The sequence below is a fragment of the Crocodylus porosus genome, unplaced genomic scaffold, assembly GCF_001723895.1.
Source record: "Crocodylus porosus isolate Cpor-Errol unplaced genomic scaffold, CroPor_comp1, whole genome shotgun sequence".
In the NCBI taxonomy this organism is placed as follows: domain Eukaryota; kingdom Metazoa; phylum Chordata; order Crocodylia; family Crocodylidae; genus Crocodylus; species Crocodylus porosus.
Genome location: NW_017728926.1, coordinates 10,671,339 through 10,692,006, shown reverse-complemented (window position 1 = coordinate 10,692,006; position 20,668 = coordinate 10,671,339). Strand labels below are relative to the sequence as shown.

Genomic DNA, 20,668 nt, shown 5'->3' with positions numbered 1-20,668 from the left:
ATGCTGCCCCATCCTGCCTGCAGGCTGGAAGCATCCTGACTGATCGTGCTATAGGGATGGAGAAGCTGGAGACGGGTGCTGCGATGACCTCCCCTCACGTAACTAATGTGAATTTACGCAAGGCTGATGCTGGAGGCGCCGGCTCTGTCCTATGTGCAACTAGCAAGAAATTTTAGGCCCTGCTGCACAGGACAGCAGGCAGGAGAAAAGGATACCGTTGTCCTAACATTGGCAAGATAGCTGAAGCTACATCAAGAGGCTTTTGCGGCAGCTGGCCATCTGAAGTAATAGCTATTTTAACTGAGAGTTAAGGAAAGGCGTGGTGACTAGTTATTGCTGTCTTGTCCCCCCCTCCCCCCACCCCCACCCATCCTCCTCTCTCTAGCCATCCCCATGGGTTTCTCCTTGCCACCACTGCGAAGGAAAGATAACGTTTCCTGCGATGCAGCTGCTCCTGGCTTGTACAGGTGCCCCAGGGCACGTGCCAAGCCCTACCTGAGAGGAAGTTCCGTAAACATCAGATTACAGCCTTTGAGAAATGACTCCAGGCCAAAGGGGACATCAGTACACATGGCCACCTCTCAAATTACAGCAGAGTAAAAGAAAAAAAAAAAATCTTTTCAACAACCATTGAGGGCTCACCTGATTTAGGGAATCACACAGGGCGATGGGACAGAAGATCAAGTCAGTGAACAGATATGTATTCTAGCAGTTTTGTTTTTTGTTTCACTGGTAATTTGTTTGCTGCATCTCTGTACGTGTGTCAGTTTACTGGCTGGGAATCTCCCATACACCTCGCTGTAGGCAGAGGTTTTGTACAGTTGCTTCCTTTCAGGTAGAAGAGGCTGGGTTCAAATGTCCACCGTTCAACCTACAGAGCACAGAGAGGGTGGACCATATTTTGCCAGTACAGAATACATCCTCCAAACACCAGAAGTGGAGAAAGGCAATTTGTGGGAACACAGCTTGAAGCAGACAAGCCCATGGGCAATTTTGGCTGAAGGAATGGTTTAAACCTTCTGTGGTAGCAGACAGAGGTCAAAAAGGTGCAGTCAGTTTTTCTGCCGTGCAGGAAGAGACCCTAGCAACATGGTGAATCCCCTCTAGGACTGGAGTCTTTCTAACATACAAGATGCCTTCTCTTTGTCCCATCAGAAAGACATCTTAGTGTTCATCTAATCCCTCAAGACCATTACCATGAAGGGTAGATCAGTTTTCTCACCTACCACAAGAGTTAGGCAACACAACAAAACAAAACCAGACAGTGTAGGACACAAGAGAGGCCATGGAGCAATTGTATTTGACAGTGTACTGCAACGATAAATTTGGTGGTACCTTAGATTTCTCTTTCATGGCTGGAATCCAGGAAGGTTTTCAGACTGCCAAATGAAACCCTACCTTAGACCCCTTTCTCTTTCCAGGGTTTAGAGAAGCAAAAAGTGAGCAGCTGCCTGAAGCCTAGCAAAAAGCCACTTGTTACCACCAGCAATGCATGAAAACAGGGAGTTTTTCCAAAGTTTATTGAACAGGGTTTGTTCCCGGTGTCTATGATTCCTAGAAGTAAATGCATCAGGTACAGCACTGAATTGTACCATCACTGAAAGGTTACAGCCATCAGTCCTTCAAAAGCCACACTGCTTCAAGGTTTGTACCTGGTGGCTGTCTTGCCTCCTACCGTATGTCAGCCATTCGACAAGCACAGGCTTTACAGAGCATGGCTCGTTGCCACATTTGCCATGGGCCAGTACAGTACTGAACTAGTCTATTCCTAGCTTGTAAACCTGGATGCAACAGAGCCCTATTCCTTCACCCTGCTCTCTCAGAGGCCATAGGTCTCCACGGGATCCGCCTACACTCCCTTCCCCCCCTAGATACGAAGGGATGTACCTTCCTCAAGCCAGCAGAAAACTAATCAAGCTTATAACAGGTGCAGTAAGTGAACTAGGCCACTGGACTCCATCAGCTTCCAGGGCCAAGGCAATTAGAAAGCCTGGGAGTCCTCTTCCATTGGCTTGGCAGCAGCGGAAATACAGATCGGGAAGAGAAGCTTGCCAAATCCTGGCGGAAATTCGTCGAAACTCCTTTTCTTAGAATGCTATCAACTACCTCTCTCAATTAAAACAAACTAAACAGTTAAAACCCTTCCCATGCACTTGGTTTAAAGTTGATCTCATATATAAAACAAAGCCTCCCCCCCACCAAAAAAAAAACCCAAACCAAAACAAAAGCTAAACAAACAAACAAAAAAAAAGTCTTTGAAACAGAACTTGCTCTGAAGTGATGAAGACAACATGCGCTTTGGGGGAAGTTTCCCATCTTTGTTTTAAATCCCAGGTTAATGAGTACAAACATTATTGCTGGCGCTAGCTTCGGCTGAAGTGGCACACACAACACTCTGCACCTGTTTGAGTCCTTAACGCCCCCCCCCCTTCCTTTTACAGTGACTTGGGACAGCCCTTGTCGGTGTGCCAATCACAGTGGGTGGAGCGGGGGGGTGAGGGGGAGGTCACAGTGCATGGGGTTCAAGGTCACAGTGGGCAGAGCAAAGGGGCTCACAGTGCAAGTAAACCAGGTAGTTCCCTTTGCTCAAGTCCATTTGTCCACCACGGCAGTGCAACCCGTGGCAGCTGACCCTGCTTTCGGCAGCATGATCTCTCGCCCACATTTATCTGCGCTGTTTGAAGCCTTGTGAACCATCAGGACCCAGTGGCTGCCTAATCACATTGTTGAGCTGTCTGCTGTCTTCTGGCTGGGAGATCCTTGTTGGCCTGTAGGAGAGGAGATCAGAGTCTGTTTTTAAAAGAAGCAACGCTTCTGCCTCACGCCACACACTTCCAATAAATATGGCTAAGCTCAGGAGAAGATCACTGCCATGGCTGCAGCCCTGCAGTGCTTCCAAGGCTGAGAAGGCAATGCAGAGTTTGTTAGTCCTGCATTTCTCTGACCCTGCTCTTGAGCAGCCAGGACTCAGCAAGTGCAAGGCACTGCTCTGCTGCTAGGCAATTAAAATGCCTTGGCTCAGCCTCCATTATGTGCAATTATCATCAGCTTCTTTTAAGAGGCCTTTCAAGCAATCACCTTTTCTGCCCCACCCATGTGCAGTAGCTCCATTTTTTTTTACAAGAGGGAAGTCTTCCAAGGCTTTTGCAAAGAGGCTGTCATCAACCTGGTGTCAAACAGCTTTCTCCCCCACAACTGCTCCAGGGATTACACATTTAGTTAGAACACATGCCCGAACAACTGCATGTGACGGCCAAATTACTGTGAATGGAGATCAGGAGGCAATGAAGACACATTCACACTTAAAATACTGGGAGGGGAAGAGAGATTCTGATGTTAACAGTCTGTTACTTTCCAACCCGCATTCACTGATACAGCAAGTTTGCAGGGAGACAGACTCAGTTAATCTCACAAGAAGTGAGTCAAGAAAGCCAGCTCAATGCCACAGATGAGCTCCTTTCCCCATAGCATCCCTCTGGCTCAGAGGAGCCACCAACCTTTTGCAGAAGGTCAATGATTATCAGCACAGGTTATGTCCCCACTGCGGTCAATTATGATCCCTTGCCCTGGAAGGGGCATTTCTAGCTGACCTCTTGGCGCTACCTCCCCAGGCCATGTCAGACAGGGCCCCCGTCCTCAGCAAAGGCATTTAAAAGGCCACGATGAGTGCTGTCACCAGCAGGCATCTATTTTCATTTCTATTATTTATACACTTTGCAAAGTTTGCTAACAGGATGCACCTGCCTATTAGTGGGGTTTATCTTGCATTTCAAATGTGAAGTATTCAGATCACAACACAGCTCTGCCTCCCTTTGCACGCTACCATCTGCAGCAAGTCATTTGCTGAAACAAGGGTCAGGAGCAGGGCTGCAAGTGGCGTGGCCGTTAAAGCCCAGCGCATCTCACCTGTCTAGAATGGGTTTGTCCTGTTCCTCTTCTGGGCTCGCGCTGCCCAGAATTCGTTTTCTGGCTTCTGCATATTCTGCCTCCCTTTGTGCCAGAGACTTCACGGGAAAGGCTGGTCTGCTCGCAGAGTTGGGGTTACTGAGCACGCCATTAGTTGCGGGCCTCTTTAAGATCCTGATCTGCGGGGGAGGACCTGAGGGAAGGCTGTCGTCCTGAATCACAATCGGCACTTTGGGAGGAGATTTTGATTTTCTACTACTGAAGAAAAAAAGAAATAACTGATCAGTGTACAGAGCCAGCTATGAGAAAGGATGTTGGGTTCTGAGCAGGAGTCCTGTGGTTTAACTGTCTCCATGAAAAGCAGCGTCCTACCGTAGTCGAAGACCCTGTTACAGTGCCAACTCTGTTACAGGAGTAATCCTGATCATCGGAGATTTCCCCTGTATGCTTAAATCTAACAGGCAAGAAGACCAACCATCCACACTTCATTAGAAAAAAAAAAGAGGGGGGAAGGGAGAAGAGGTTAGCAGACTGCTGAGCAGAAGAAAATCTCCCTTTTCAGTAACAGGAAAAGAGAGTAAAATTGTTTTGCAACCAGCACCCATCTTACAAATTTAAGAACAACATTTTCACAGATAAAAAAAGTCAGCTGGCAGAGCAGCTGAAATACTCCTTAACACTCAGGAACAAAAAGGGATTTGGGCACTTACAGCTGAACATGTGCTTAAGCCAACGTTCCCCCTCCAGGAGCGGGGATTCAGAGAGCCCTCATCATCAGGTTTAGCCACATCTACGTTTGCTCCATTTCTCCAGGTTTTTTGGAATTAAGTCCCCCCACCGGCACAATCCCTCCCCACCTTCCCATCAAAGCACAGTCTGATTTTTTAGATGGTGAAGGAAACACAACCTAAAGCCTCCCGATGGCCCAATGAGGATGAATACATTGACCCTCATCAGTATTTTTGCAGCAGGAGGAAGAGAAAGCAGGAGATTACAACCCTCCCCATTTCCTAACTTGCATACAGCAGCAAGTATAAACTTTTCCTCCCTTTCAGCAGCCCAAACTAGGATGCAGACAAGCCAAACAAAAAAAGGAAGTCTCACTGGCATATAGCTCAGCAAACCAGATGAGGGCAGGCAGAGGCAGGGATCTGCTGACCTCACCCGTTTCATCGTTTTGCTATCCACGGCATTTACTTATTTATTTTTTAAATGGCTTTTCCAAAGTGGTGGCCATATAAAGATACAAGGATTGCTGCAAATGCTGCCATGGATTACAAGTGCCATCTAGCGGCATGCTGTATTATAGCCTTCCCAATTCTCATCTCGGTGAAAAGATTACCCACTACGTTCGAGACCTCTAACAGCCCAAGCCCACCGTACCAGCCCTCCAGATTGGCAAGCATCTAGCTGCACCCGGGGAAGACCAGATTAAGAGCATCTCAGACTATCACCATTACCTTTCTTTTTGTGTGATCTTCAGTTTCTTTTCCAACCGTCTATCTATTTCCTACAAGAGGAACGAGAGAAAAAGAGTGAAATCTCATGTCTTAGTCCAGAGTCTGTTTAAAGACACCTGTCACTTCTTTATCTGTGCTTCTCTTTTACCGCACTATCCTCTCTTGTAAGTCACGCTCAGAAGACACAAGTCTTGCTGGGGGAGGGGGGGAAAAAAGAGGGGGAGGGAGGGGAGAAACCCCTAATGGTAACATACATTTCATCGCATGCTCCAAGAGCACCAGAACACTAAATACGGTTGGAGACCGAAGCTGGCTACATATATAGCAGCATTTTCAGTTCCTTGGTGACAGAATGGCAGCTTTAAAAAGACGGCCTCATCTGAACAGCAGCTCTGATGCCAAGGGTCCCCCCCACCGAAGGACTTCAACTGCCAGCGAAGCTTCCTCCGGAGCAAAATGCAACAAAGCAGTCACGGCAACACCATGCAATTTGGATTAGGAAGACAAGATGCTCTCTCCAACAGCAACGTGGAGTTTTTTAGATTAGATCACTACAAAGTGCAAACACGACACCAGGGCAAATCTGCTTCTTCAAAGACTCAGTTCAATACACAATATATTCCTCCAAAAGCTACAGAGAAAGTGTAGCCACAGGAGCCTGCTTACCCATTGTAAACCTCTCTGCCAGTCATTTAAAATTCTTGTTACTTATGACAATCATCTTCCTTCAAAAGAAATCTCTGCCCTGACTGACACCTTTCAATCAGCTGAAAACTTGCCAACGAGAAGCATAGTTACTACACCAAATCTTAACTCTGCTCTCATTCCTGATGGGTACAGCTGCCAGCCAGGGCACAGAGGTGCCTGTTAAAATTACCCCCCACGTAATGAAGAGTTCCCACTGGCTGCACAGAGGCTGCAACTTTCACCCACGCAGGTGACGCTACTCCATCAGAAAGTGTTTCTGCTCTGAAAGGGGGTACGTAACAATATCCTGCACGTCCTGGTTGCAAAAAGGGGTCACATGAAGCTACCTAGCAATACTGCGTTTTACCTAAATGCAATGACAGATTGTCAAGCCAAAGTTAGGCTGTTCTGGACTGCTGCAGATAATTACAGGAACCTGCTGTCTGTTCTCTCCCCGAGACCTCCTCAGCTTGCGCCGTAACCAGCCGAAACGCTGGATGGAAAACAGGGAACGCACGCACATGAGAAGCGCAGCAGAAGGTGCCTCCTCCTCACCAGCTGCCACAACAGCAGAAAGACCAGCTGGGAACTGGCAGTGGAGAAATGGCTATCCTGGCTGACAGCCGAAAGTCTCTTGGGACCGGCTGGTGACAAACAATGAGGATCTAATCAAGACAGTGTTGCCTCATTTGTCAGCCCCAGGCCAGAAGGGATTATGTCCTGTTAGAGAAGAGTGTTAACTCTGGGGTTCAGCATTTGACTCTCACAAGGAGTCTTGTGTTTCAACAAGAAGTGGCAGATTGGAAAGATGTTTCCTCAACCACGTCTCATTAGCTGCTTGCTTGGGGAGCAGGGTGCAATAGGAGCAACATCGCAGAAGCAGCTTGAAGTTGGATGCCCTTCATTAACAGCATTTCAGTTAGTTTGAACACAAGCATCAGCCAGATTTGAAAGCGAACCCACATCTGTCCTCCACCACAGTCCTTTTAAAGGAAGCCATTTAATACTTGGCTTGACTCCTTGTTAAAAACTCTCATGGGGAAGAGATGGCCAACAGCACAGTAAGAGCATTATAAGTTTCAAAGTAGCCCCATGGAAGTGGACCTAGAAACTCCTGAGAGAGGGAAGAGAGTTCTGCAAGAACGTGAAAATGAAGAGACTCGGGTCTGACAACTTAGCTGAGACCAGTGATTTTCAACTTAAAGTGCTGCGAGATCCTTTTAAGGGTGCTGTCCATATTAGCACAGCTAGGTGTTTGCATACCTACACGTGATTAACAAGTTAACCCCAGAGATTTCAAATAGGAGTCCTGTTCAAAACAAGCTGACCTGTTGTGGTCTTTCTGAATTCTTTGCAACACAAGAATGGCTCTGTATGTTTGCATTCAAAACATGAATGAAACCAAGAGGTGAAATTTTCCAAGGGGAACCTTGAGTCTAAGAGCTTGAGGACCACTGCCTTAGACTCTACACATAGCATATTACCCACCTGAATCTTTTAAAATGACTACTGTTGAGAAATTCAGACCAGTAATCAATACAGCCTGTATTATGTTAATAAGTTGCCTAGCTTAGAAAGAAACTAACTTGCATTTTCTCAAGAAAGTGCTGGCTTCAAGCTATACCCCAGCAAACCTTCAGTTTGCTGATCTATATTCCAGTAAGACAAAGAGTGACTTAAAACCTAGCTTAGGTTCAAGGTGCCCCTGCCCAGACACACCAGACTGCAGTACCACCTCGTTAAGGAGTCTAACGGCTTCAAAAAAAATTGCATATCTTACAATAAAAAAAAAAAAAAAAAAAAGAAAAAAGAGAAGGAAAGAAATTCAAGGCGGCAAAGGCATTTGCTTGAGGGTTTGGGGTTTGTTTGTTTTTTGCTTCTGATAGATAAGAGATGCTCTTATAAAAGCCAAATTCAGTAGCAAAGGCTTTTGGACAGAACAGCTTGCAACTGTGGGAAGAAGTTGGGTCTGGGCCACACTTCCCAAAACTGCAGCCTGCCTGGCGAAATCTGGGGAGTAAGTTTTCAGTCTCTCTCAAACACAGATCCCCCTGCAATTTCAGATTCTCATGTCAATGGCTGCGTCCAGACAAGTGCAGCTGTGTGGTATGTGATGCCACAGACATGCCTGCAGGGTCACATAGTACACATTCGTCTGTTCCCCACACTGCAAGGGAGCATCATGAGGATTTTTTTGACCTCTGCATATCCAGAGGTAAAAAAAACATGCAAAAAAAGCAAAGCAGCACACAAAGGGGCAGCATGTGTTGCTCAAAACCAGAACCTGGCTGGCAGGAGGCATGCTCTGGCTGATGTGCTGCTGCAGTTGTCCCCTGGAAACCAAACGTCTACGCTCATCTGGACACGGCCAATGTTGCATAGCCAGACAAGCAGGTGGACCGATACCATCATCACAATGGTGGGTAGCGACAGCAAGCTCCTCACCTTCTCAGACGCATCTGTTCTTTCCCCTTCACCCCCTAACAAGCCATTACCAGAGACTCCCTGCTGTGCTCAAGACAGTTCTCCAGCATTCATCCACACCCTCACAAACGCACACCTTGGTAATTCAGCAGGAGGGGGCTTCTACCTTTTGTGATCAATAGCCTAGCTCTTTACGGTCTTCACATCAGTGCTGTATCTTCTCTTACCCCTCTGCCCACCATGTCCCTGCTTCCTTAGGTGCTCTTGGTAGGAGACAAAACTGGGTTCAGTCACCCTTTAATGTTTCCTCACCGAACCGTTAATTACAAAGGTATAAACCATTGCAAGTCGGTTGAAAATTCCTCCTCCCCAGAAGAACCCTAGAGTCACAGCAGAGGCAGACAAGACGAAGGCTACTCCCCATTTTTAAAATATTCCTGAGATTGGAGTAAGGAATAGTCCAACGCTACCCAAAATCTGTGCCACAATGCCTCCTACTCAGTGTTTCCTTGCTAGCTCGACTTGGGTGACCTTGCACACGCACACCCATCTCAGACTCAGTCCAGCTACACAAACTGAGATAGAAGCAAATATTTTTAGGGCAAGAGATAGAAGAGGGGATGAGTATGTATAAGCCACTGAAAACTACATCAGCATCTCCATAAACCCCCGCGCTTTCCAGTTGAAACTAATCCACCAACTTTAGCAGCATTCCCCTCCAGATTGCCCAGTGAATGGGGCAATCTTCCCAGTACAGAGCTGCAGAGGGGGTAAGGATGACAGAAGGAAAAAAAAAAAAAAAAAATCAATATATCAGTCACCTGGGTGGATTCCCTGGATTTTAGCAACAGGTTATTTACGCTTCACTTAGGCAATATTTATAGTCATTAAATAAATCCTGAGGATGGTTACTGCTCTAACTTGTATTTTTAACTCCCAGTCATTAACAAACAGCATACTAAGCAACTTGAAGTAAAATGCCAACTAGTTGGTATGTCTGCCTATCAAACTGTCCTGCAGACAGAGCATCACACACTCTTATACAAGTACTTCTGCCTTGTGGTTCTTCTTCATAGTAGTTAGAGTCAGGAGGGACCTGAACAGATCATCTCGCCTGCCCCCCTGCCACAGGCAGGAATAAATGGTGGGTTCACAAGACCCCAGACAGGTGATCATTCAACCTCCTCTTGAATTTGCCCAAGGTAGGAGCGAGGACCACTTCCCTGGGAAGCTGGTTCCAGATTTTGGTCACCCCAACTGTAAAAAATTGCCTCCTGATCTCTAACCTAAACATACTCTCCATCAGCTTATTACCATTGTCCCCCATTACCCCAAGTGGTGCTGGGGGAAAAAGGGCTCTACCCACTTGCTGTTCATCTCCCCTGATGAGTTTGTAGGCAGCCACTAGGTCCCCCCTCAGCCTCCTCTTGCTGAGGCTGAACAGGCTCAGGTCCCTCAGTCTCTCCTTGTAGGGCCTGCCCTGCTGCCCTCTCACCAAATGGGTGGCCCTCCTCTGACCCCTCTCCAGGCTGGCCACATCCCTCTTGAAGTGCGGCGCCCAGTACCGGACACAGTGCTCCAACTGTGGCCTGACCAGTGCCGCATAGAGGGGGAGGATCACCTCTCTGGACCAGCCTGAGATGCATCTTTGGATGCATGACAAGGTACAGCTGGCCTTGCTGGCTGCAGTCTGGCATTGGCGGCTCATGTTCATCTTGGAGTCAGTAATGACTCCAAGATCCCTTTCTGCCTCTGTGCTCTCAAGGGGGGAGCTCCCCAGCTTGTATGTATGCTGTGGATTCCTCTTCCCAAGGTGCAGCACCCTGCATTTGTCTATGTCAAACCCCAATTGTTCGCATCACAGAAATTTACTTTGCATGCTGGAAGTGTGAGAGAACTTTTCCCCTTACCTCCATCTGTTTTCTATTGCTTTCTTTCCCATCACTGTACTTCTTGTAGTGCAATTCCTTTGTCCATTTAAGGACTCCTTGCTGTTACACTGCTACTGTGTGGTATGGCAATACAACAATTGGGCTCTCTGTTGACGCTATCCTCTCCAGACATTAATCTTGTTACATTCTTGATCCAAGTAATCACCACTTGTGCGGGGCTCCAACTTCACCCCAATACCCACTATGAACAACAACAGAACTAAGAGCTTCCAACTGTGTTGAAAACTTCCATGACTTGCGGACCAGCCATCAGGGTTAAAGAAGTTTTATGCAGTGATTACAAAACCCCACGATATTAATCACTACATATTTTTCTTCTGAATAATGGTGTTATCTTGCAATCATGGTCTGTTTCACATTTCCCTATTGTTGCTGCATTCTACACTCAAGGTAAGAAAAGTTAGGATTTGGAGAATGTTTTTATGAACAATTAAGAAACATCTGTCCATTAAGTTGGCAACACGCTAGTGAGCTTGTTACCACGCGTCTAGCACACTGTCAAACCAGATGTTGTGATGTAAGCACTTAGCCTGAAGACTTGGTACACCCGGCACATCCTCCTCTCCTCACTGAAGTTGAAACGGGATCAACTTTAGCCGCTGCTGGAAGACGTTTTCCTGCTGATGCCAACTATCTTCCATCCTCCTACAGCTGCACTATGTCATTAAGCTGGGCAGATAACATGTTAAAATTAGGGTCTGACTTACAGCCGTTGAGTGCCAAAAGCACTACGACAACTGGAAGGCATGAGCTCACAGGAGATGCAATTAAACCTACCATTAGAAAAGATCATCCTGCGTGTACGCAGTTGTACAAGTCATGACGACCAACTATGCTATTAATCTTTTGATGTTGTTAGCTTTTCTTATAGGAGGCTCCTTTGTCCTCATTTTACTAGCATGATACAATTAAGGTTGCTGTTTTTCCTGAGCATGGTATGTGTAGCTCTTGCTAACAAAGTCATTTTACACCCCCTTTCTTCCTCTTGAAAAAGGGACCTGTGACCAGATTCCTAATTTACTAAAGAATTCCCATAGGCTGCCTCATCACAGTCATTTTTAAAGACCAAAGGGAATCCAACAGAAAGAATATGCAAAACACTACTCCTTGGCATTAAGAACCTGGTTATGGATGGGGAATCAACAGAAGTGGAATATTTATCCTGACCTTAGCATTAAATATCAACATGTCCTTCCATCTGCATTAGAGACAAATGCCAAGATGCACTAAAATATCAGGACTCACTGAAAAGTAATTTGACACATCCATTATGAGGCTGTTGTTCAGTACATGAGGCAAACCTAATATAGCTTTAGTCATTTAGCTTGCGGGAGACTCCACTATGCATCTACATTTTCTAGCATATGCTACAGAACAGGAGATGAAGGGCACCCATTCTCCAAGGTAACCTAAATATGCTCACCACGGACATCTTTTTTGTCTGAAGTTCAAAACCATGCCACACCAAGCAGGTCTGGTTCATAGGATCATGGGGAAGTAGAGCTGAAAGGGATGTCACAAGGTCCTCTAGTCCAGTTCACACAATCAGAGGGTGCTTCTTTAATTTGAGGTTGCAGTAAGAAAGAAAAATCAAGAATTAGGCTTAGTCAGCTCTTAATCATGCCAGTCAGGTTGGGGGGGGGGGGGCAGAAAAATAAAAATTAAAAAGACAGTCCCCTCAACACAGTATACTCTGAAATCTTTCATGTCGACAGTTATGCAAGCCAAGAGTCTTCTTGTCAGTACAGCTTATTCTGTCCAAGAAATGAATCCATACTGGCAAGAAGACTCATGTCAGCAGAAACTGCATCTCCACTGGGATGAGAGGCTGCCAGTAGAGCTTTCCCAGCAAACCCTTAGAGCACAGGCAAGTCTCGGGTGTATCCACAACAGCCTGGTCTGAGCTTGGAGTCCTCCGATTCACCACTCTCAACAGACTCGTACCATGAGAAGGAAATTCCTTTAAGCTCATTACAGGCAGAAATTCTGCAGGGGTGCAAATAAAGAAAAGGCATCGCTTTTGTCCCAGTTATTCCTGAAGATTATCTATGAAATGTTTAGACTTCAGATTTACTGGTATTTCTAGGTTTTGTACATATGGCTCCTCTGCAGGGTTTCTTTGCTTGTTTGTTTTCATGTTAGATGAACCTATTTGATGCATTAGTGCTCTTTTCCAGTAATCACTGGTCTTTCTTCACTTCTGTCTCAAGTTAAGTAAACTGGGGGGGAAAAAAGATAACTCAAGGGTGATGCAATGCAAAAGTAGTGTCATTCTTTCCCCTGCATAATCTGTTTCTCCCTTGCTAAGAAGCCCCTTAGAAACAAAGGAGCAAGAGAGCTTTACAGAGATTACATAATTCCTTAATGTTGTGGGGGTGGTGTCTTTTTAAGGATAAGCTTATGCAACAATTTGGGGTTACTTGGGAGGAAAAAGAGAAAATATCCAAACTTCCATACTGGCAGCACAGACTGTAACCGTCACCGAGTACTACACCTTCCTAAAACATTATCAGACTGTTACAGCTCTCAAGAACACCAGGCACATCCCTTACTACAGATTTCTGCTGAATACACCAAAATGGTTCGAGCGAATAAACTGAGTAGGTTTTAGCTCCAGAATCATTTTGTTTTAGGATACCGTTAAACAAGGTGATTTCTACCAATTATCAAAGATCCCATTGGCTTTCATCAATGACCCCGGTGACCTAGCATTCCCTTTCTCAGCAGAAACAGGTTTAGCTTTCACAACTGCATAAGCCATTATTAAGTACATAATTTAGCCATAAAGCCACAAAAATCCAAATAAGGTGCTTTGGGAGACCCTCAAACATGAGATAATTCTAAGATACGACTAATTTGTTTCTCCATTAAGTATCCATTTCTTTCCTCTGAAGAGAAATTAATGTTCCATTAATTAATGGAACATTTCGATTCCTGAGGCTGTTGGGAATCGGGCTGCTCCATTAATTAATTCTCCAGGCTACTCTGCTTTCATTAAATCCTGGCTGCAGTCTGTAGCTAATGCAAGGCTGAGGAGACCCAGGCGGCTTTCAACTTCAGGGATGCTTCGATCTTCCTTAATGCTAGCGAGAAGCCTCTGCAGCTAGACTGGGAAACGGGAGCCGCCACAACCATCTGGCAGGCCTAGGTGACAATCTATAAACCTACATGGCCTGGTTTCAAAGCACCTGTGATCTCTGGACTGGATATGAACTCCAGGAAGCGGCAATATTTTCATATCCCTTTATAGTCCTTGACATCAAAGTTCATCCCTATACGGTCTATATTCGCCGCAAGTCTCCTCAGTAATTAATCTTACAATGAACTGAGAGCTGTGTAATCCTATCTTTAAGCACTAACATCTCACTGTATTTGTCCAACTTCACCAAACTGCTCTTTTGTGACTAGAGGGAGCAAGGCAGCTTGTCAGTCTGCAAATGAGGTTCTTAAATATTATTTCACCCTGACTTCTCTGTACTTTGATCATGTCTGAAATTGGTTAAAATGTACTGCGACAGCTTAGGCAACAACCTAAATTCAGCCTTTTAACATAAAGTGGTGGCAGGACTTTGCAATTGAAGGGCAGGTTTTAGGTGGGGACACCCTGAGCTCCGTTTCGGACAGCTACTTCCGTAACTGTCCAGGCTGTTTCACAGGAACACGGGCAACATTTTGAACCTGTAAATGAAGAGGTACAACATACAATCATAGAAGGCATCTGCAAGACCCAGTCTCTTCTGCTCAACTGCTCATATTTCCAGCTGGCAATTGAGAATTAAGAAAAAACAAACTTGAAGACTCTGCTACTCAGGGACTCTGTATCATAAGACACATCTAGCCAGGGGGCAGGGTTCAAGTTAAACTTAGACTTTGAACTATGCGAGGTTTAGTTTTAAGCCTGCACAGAAAGCTCTTACAATATATGCTGTAATAAACTAGCAATAGGGCCTAAATTTGGAATCAAAACTTATTTTTAAAGAAGTTTAACAGCACTCCCTTCTGAGCACGCGATACAAACATAAGACCTCTGAAGAACTTTTCAGCTGCAGAACTACTCGAAGCAGCTCCGAAGGAGATATTACTGCAATATTAACCGAATGTGACAAAAAGTTCATCTATCCCAGTGAGCTACCTTGCTAAGAGGAGAAATCAGAATTAGTCACATCAGAGTGCAGAGCTGCCTAACTGCAGCGGGTACAGAGGGCTTGTTTTAGGTCAAAACTGCATCACCCAATGAAAGGTGTGAAAAAATGCTGTTGTTGCTAGTTTCATGAACAAAAGCATCAGTAACATGCCCACATTAAAGTCCTCTGAGCCCATAAGCAATGATCGCTCTTACCCTTCACCAAATGCAAGTGATGGTTTGTGTTTTAAACAAGTTAAGTAGCCTCTTATGGCAGATGGACATCAATGCAGCTGTATTTTTTTTTTTTTTTTTAAAAACACACATGACCAGCAATGGTGACTTTCCCTTTGCAGTCTACTTCTGAAAAGCACATCTTCCTTCTGGACCACCACCATTGTATCAGCACAAAACAAAAGGTTATATTCCGTCTAGCATTGGTCAGCCTGAGGAAAGGTACTGCAATACCAAAAAGCTTGCCTATGTCTACCCCAGCTATGCAGCTGGTCCAACAAGAGATATCACTTGCAAGAATTCTTGCTATTAGCAGCCTTAGCAATTTCAGAAGCACACATCATGGAGATGAACAGATGAGCAAACAAAACAGATGATTTAGAGCTCAGACTGGTATAGTATGTGCCCGAGTAACCCTATAGTGAAGATGCCAGTTTGAAGTTTAATGGATTTTGAAACCAAGTGTGACAGGTCCAGACATTACAGCTACCAGGAGCTGCTCTGCCAGTTCTTGCGTTTCCATGCTCCCCTATAGCAGATTAAAAAAACTAAAAAAAAAAAAAGAAAGCACTCTGCAGACAGGAAGCTGACTACACCCTAAGCAATGTTAGTGGTTAGGCTCAATCCCCCCCGCGCTGACACATAGGAAGTTTGTGACTTTAGGAAAATTGTTTTGGTTTTTTTCTTCCTCTTTGTACCTCACTTGCCCATCTATATGAAGCAGCAGCATGTCCCTACCTCACAGGAACATGTTGGGATAAAATAAACAAAATGCTGGAAGGAATTCAGATGCTACCACAATGGGGGATTTGATAGAGATGTAAAATTTATAATGGCTAAAGCAAGAATATCCAAGATGGTATTCAGGCTCACACAGATGAGATAAAAGCTGGTAGGTATTCAGTCCTCAGGTGTCTGACCTACTAGTTAAGAAGTGACCAGCAAAAAAGAAACTTTAATTTGTGCTCATTTTCTGAGTAGTTGTGTGTGTTTTATTCGGATTTTTTCCAAGCATATGAGAAAGGCCTTTCTGGTTTTTTCCCCCCTTACGCTGGACATTCAATATTCGTCTGTCCCTACAGAACAGCAACAGTGGGTCAGGTGACAACACCAGAAATAGGAGGACAAGGCAATCTTCACCATCTTGGATTTGTATCTAGCTTTCACATTCACGTATGACAACTCGAGCGTCCCTCTACTAGAGTGATTCTTAGCCACAGTATCAGGGCACCCTGGGGTGCCATCAGATCCTTTGAAGGGTGCCTTGAGGTGCAAGGAGATAAGCAGATAAATTGGATAGAAAAAACAGACTTACCACTGCTTAGACAATTCCCCATCCCCACTATCCATCCCCTCTACAAGGAGGTAAACACTGTAATATAGAAGTTAGTTTTTGAAATTTTTGTGCCACTCAATTCACAAAAGTTATGGAGGGGTGTCCCGAGCCTAATAAATTTGAGAACCACTGCTCTAACATCACCTAGGGAGATCAGAGTTCATGTTCTTAGTCTCTTAAAGCAGAAGATGAAAGCAAACACAACCTATACAAGTCTTCAGGTCTTCTTTATGTGCCAGACACCAAGAGGCAAAAACAAAGGCCTGGTTTCTTAAAAATCCTTTGTGGGTCACTTTTATACACATCTTCATTGCTACTTAGGTGATGAAAATTGGAGATAAATTATCATCTAAAAAGATATTACAATATCAATATAATGCAAGCGACTAAACCCTAGTGAGTCAGTGGCATGTCTTCAGCAAAGACGCCACTGGAGAAACGCTAGAAACATTAGCTAAAGGGCAACCGCCCATGAAATCTCATGTTTACATTTTTGTGCTAGCTACCAATACCAGCATGTTGGATTAAGCATGTTCTTAAAAGATGCTTGCAATTTAGGATTTCTCTCCCCTTCTCCACCCTATTTACTTTTGACAGTGATCCACCAAGAATAATCCCTTTCACTTTCTGGCTCTCATGCACCAAAATGATGCATGGAGTACCCTGCAGAGGCAGGTGTAAGTTTGAATACAACTTTTCATGTGGAATCTTAGAACTACACGATTTCTACTGATATCAGTCTTGTAAAAGCCTAATGTTCGCCCTGAACTACCCAGGCATACCCATCTGAATAGCTGTGATAGTAAAATATTTAAGTATGCACTGGGTGAAAGTATACTATTTCTAGAATACCATTTCACTCATTTTGTCAGAACATAAATGACCAGAGTTAAGCACTTATGTTTCCTTCACCTGTTCAGTAAGAAAAATCCTGTCTGTCTCACCCTGCTAGCTCTGGATGTAGCAGTCATCAACTGTGTATTTCAGAGCCAGGAACAGATGGAGAAATAGTCTTGCTGTGTCCTATGCAATGACCTATTAGCAACTGAAGATCAGGTCAGTCCACGGGCTCACGTACATAACTCTTCCTCATGATTCAAAGACCGGGGCAGTTCCACTAAAGCAGTTTTCTCAAATGTCACAGCCTGGCAGTGGGTACGGTAGCTGTTCTCAAGCAAGCATATATCTATTTTTACTTGGCTTTAATTTGGCAAGTATATCTTTTGTGATAAGAGTCACATGGCCTGCCCTGTCCTTCAGCTCATTTCCCAACCTCTCCCATTATTTGCTTCTTATTTCCTTTTCTCATTTGGCCCTTTCTCCACCATTAGCAACACTGGTCCCATTGTCAACTCTTATGAGTATCCATCCTGGGCGGTTGGTCCAACACTGCAACTAGTTAGGTTTGTTCTTAACAGACATGAAGACGCTGATCGGTTTTAGAAGCAGCTGTAAGCACTGGCAGACAAGGTTCTTTAGGTAAACCCGATAATTTTTTTAGATCAAATCAAATAGCTGGAAAAATTCTTCTTTGCAAGCTTTCTTTGAAAGCCAGAGGTTGGCTTTCTTGCCTGCATACCAGCCTCAGGCTTCTTTACTATTCATTCCATCTAGGAAGAGCGCACACCAACTACAGATACTACTTCAGCCTGATAAAGGGTATTTATACCCGAGAGCTTGCTAAGAATTTTTCCACCTATTTGAATTGGTCTAATAAAAGATATCAGATTTACTCAAAGAACCTTGTCTGCCCGTGTCTTTAGACCAACACAGCTACAAGGTATACCACTGTAAGCACTGAGCATTTACAGCTCAACTCTCAGTCTGCTCCCCAGTGTAGCTGACTATGGGCCATACCCAGTAGCTTTGGTCTTCTGTACTCCACTGGGAAAGCAGTTTGGGGAGAACCAGCACCAAAAAATGAGATTTTCCTAAGTTAGATTCCCCGATGGAACTGTTTAATGAGATGGAGACTCATCTCCAGCGGTCATGACAATGTTCCCCACAGCATGAAGGATCAGCAACGTCACTGAAACAGCTTTTATGCACCTGACCACATGCTATTGGTGTATCACTGATATCTCACATGCTACTTGAAGACCCAGGCTTACAAGCTTTCCATTGCTTAACATAGTCTCACACAGACTGTAACCCAAATACCCTATAACAGTTTAATATTATTTTAATCAGGGAAAAAGTGTAGAGAGGCACCATCCAAGATGAAATTCTAGCTCTTCACAACTCACGCTGATTGTTACTTAGCCTGTCTGCCTTGCAAACATTAGAGAACCTGTTCACAGTAGTGGTTTGCTCTTATGTCACTGAACAATTTCCCCTTCCCCGACTAAGCAGGTGTGTACCTCCTGCTGATCATCCACCCTTGCTACACTTCAAGCAACTGTGTACTTCCAGTAGCGTAATGATGCATGCAAGCATTTAGGATCCTTCAGGCGCCTTCTAATGTGGAAATGCAAGCGACAGAGCTGGCTCCTGAACACCAAGCAATTGTTTTAGCCTTGCTGGACTCTAATATGTCACACCATACCCACATGCGCCTTCAAAAGAGGATTTCAGAAGGAAACCCTGCCTCTCCTGGGAGCTAGAAAGCAGACCTTTAATGTTTCACAGCAGAGGAGAGAGAGTCAAGTCGTGTCTGGAGCAGATAACCAGAGAAGTGCCACCCTACAACCTGGAAAGGGTCCCAAAACGGCCCTCAGAGTAGAGGCTGGCAGGCAGAAGGAGCAGGCCATTAGTTTACAACAAGCACCGGGAGGTTCTTTTCCAACCGGACTAGAAGGAAGGGACAGACCTGGCGGCAGAAGCTGAGTCCAGCCAGGTCTGCACAGGGACAGGGCCACTCACGGACAATGAGGATGGGAAGGGACCTCAGGAAGTCACATCTAGTCCAACCCCCTGCTCCAACCACATCATCCCAACTCAAGTCTACCTGGATCTTAAACACCTCCAGGCACCTCCCTGGGTAATCTGTTCCAGTGCTTTACTACATTCTTGGTGAGAAAGTTTTCCTTAATATCCAACCTCAACTTTCCTTGCTGCAGCTTGTGCCCATTGCTGCTTGTTCTATCATCTGCCCCCACTGAGAACAGACCAGCTCCATCCTCTCTGAAGGGAGTTTTGTAAACAAGAGGGGCTGGAAGGGTTCAGTCCCCCCAACACTCGGGAAGACTGAGGGGGTGGGTAACAGCCTACTGCCCATCTGCAAACCAAGCCAGCCCATTTCCCTCAGCCTCTCCTCCCAGTCCTGTCCCCCAGCCCTGAACCATTTTCCTTGCCCTCCACTGGACTCTCTCCAACTCACCCGCATCCCTTCGGGGGGGGGGGGGAGGGTGTAGCACAACTGTACCCAAAAATCCAGATGTGGCCTCCCCAGTGCTGAATAGAGGGAAGAAATCACTGCCCTGCATCAGCTGGCACCACTCCTGCCATGCACCGGCGTCCTGGGCACCTTCCAACCCCGCCCTGGAGCCCAGGGAAATGGGGATGCGGCCCCTTTAAGAGGCCTAGTCGGGCGCTGCCAAGCCCGGGCGACCCCGGCCGCTCTGCCGCCGAGCCCCGGTGCCTCCGCACGCGGAGCGGGAGCAGAGGCCGCCCTTACCCCGCTGTCGGCCGCCTCCTCCCAACTCTCGGCGACCTCCTCATCTTCCATTTTAAGGCTCCTCGGCCGCCGCCAGCCCGCCGCCCGCGCATGCGCGCTCTATCAGAGCGCATGCGCGCCACTCGCCAATCACGTGTGCCACCTGGCGCCTGCGCACTGCGGAGGAAGCTACCGGCGGCTTCCTTCCGGTCGGAGCACGTGGGCTGGGCTGCGCCGGGCTGGGTGGCTGCGCCCACCGCGCATGGGCTGCAGGGGCGGACACCGGGGGAGCTCACGTGAGTGAGCACACGTGTTTTGCCCGGGCAAGGCCCAGGAACACGCATGTCAAGTCCGAGAAATTCAGAAAAGTCAGGGTGGAAGGGATGTCAGGAGGTCACACCTACTCCAGCTCCCTGCTCAAAGCAGGACGAGCCCCACCCCAGCCACATCAACCTAGCCAGGGCTTTGTCTAGCTGGGTCTTTAAAACCGCCAGGAACACGCATGTCAGGTCCTAGAATCACAGCAAATTCAGAGTGGGCAGGGACCTCAGGAGGTCACATATAATCCAACCCCCTGCTCAAGCCAAGACCAGCCCAAAATAGAGCATCCCAGCCAAAGCTTTGTCTACCTGGATCTTTAAAACCTCCTTGGATGGAGACTCCATCACCTCTCTGGGCACCCTGTTCTACTGCTTCGCCATCCTCCTGAGAAAGTTTTTTCTCATATCTTCGTCCTACATCACACATCATAGAGGGGTAAGGCTGGAAAGGCTCTCCAGATCAGTCAGCAGGCCGGCTGCAAGTAGACGCATGTCAGCTACGGACACGCAGGATCTGGGCAAATGCATGCATTTCCATGAGGGGTTTCAGCTGGAGACACATATGTTGCTGCTCTGGTTACAGCCAACCAGAATCTGTAAGCACACACATTGCCAGGTCAGGTCTAGGCAC

At 46.1% G+C, this 20,668-nt stretch overlaps 1 protein-coding gene across 6 annotated transcripts; it reads right to left on the bottom strand.

Moving 5' to 3' along the window:
* Window positions 1-729: 729 nt before the first annotated feature.
* On the bottom strand, window positions 730-19,846 carry SZRD1 (SUZ RNA binding domain containing 1). 6 transcript variants are annotated; one of them, XM_019541451.1, is made up of 5 exons: window positions 19,739-19,827; window positions 11,853-11,987; window positions 5,367-5,416; window positions 3,907-4,164; window positions 730-2,768 (listed from the first exon to the last, which is right to left on the bottom strand). In XM_019541451.1, exons 2-5 carry the CDS (start codon window positions 11,910-11,912, stop codon window positions 2,666-2,668), a joined length of 471 nt encoding a protein of 156 aa, XP_019396996.1. In that variant the 5' UTR covers window positions 11,913-11,987; window positions 19,739-19,827; the 3' UTR covers window positions 730-2,665. The 6 variants fall into 6 exon arrangements, with proteins under 6 accessions (XP_019396996.1, XP_019396997.1, XP_019396999.1 ...); XM_019541452.1 differs by having other exon boundaries at window positions 3,907-4,161; XM_019541454.1 differs by lacking the exon at window positions 11,853-11,987 and having other exon boundaries at window positions 3,907-4,161; window positions 19,739-19,846.
* Window positions 19,847-20,668: the final 822 nt, after the last annotated feature.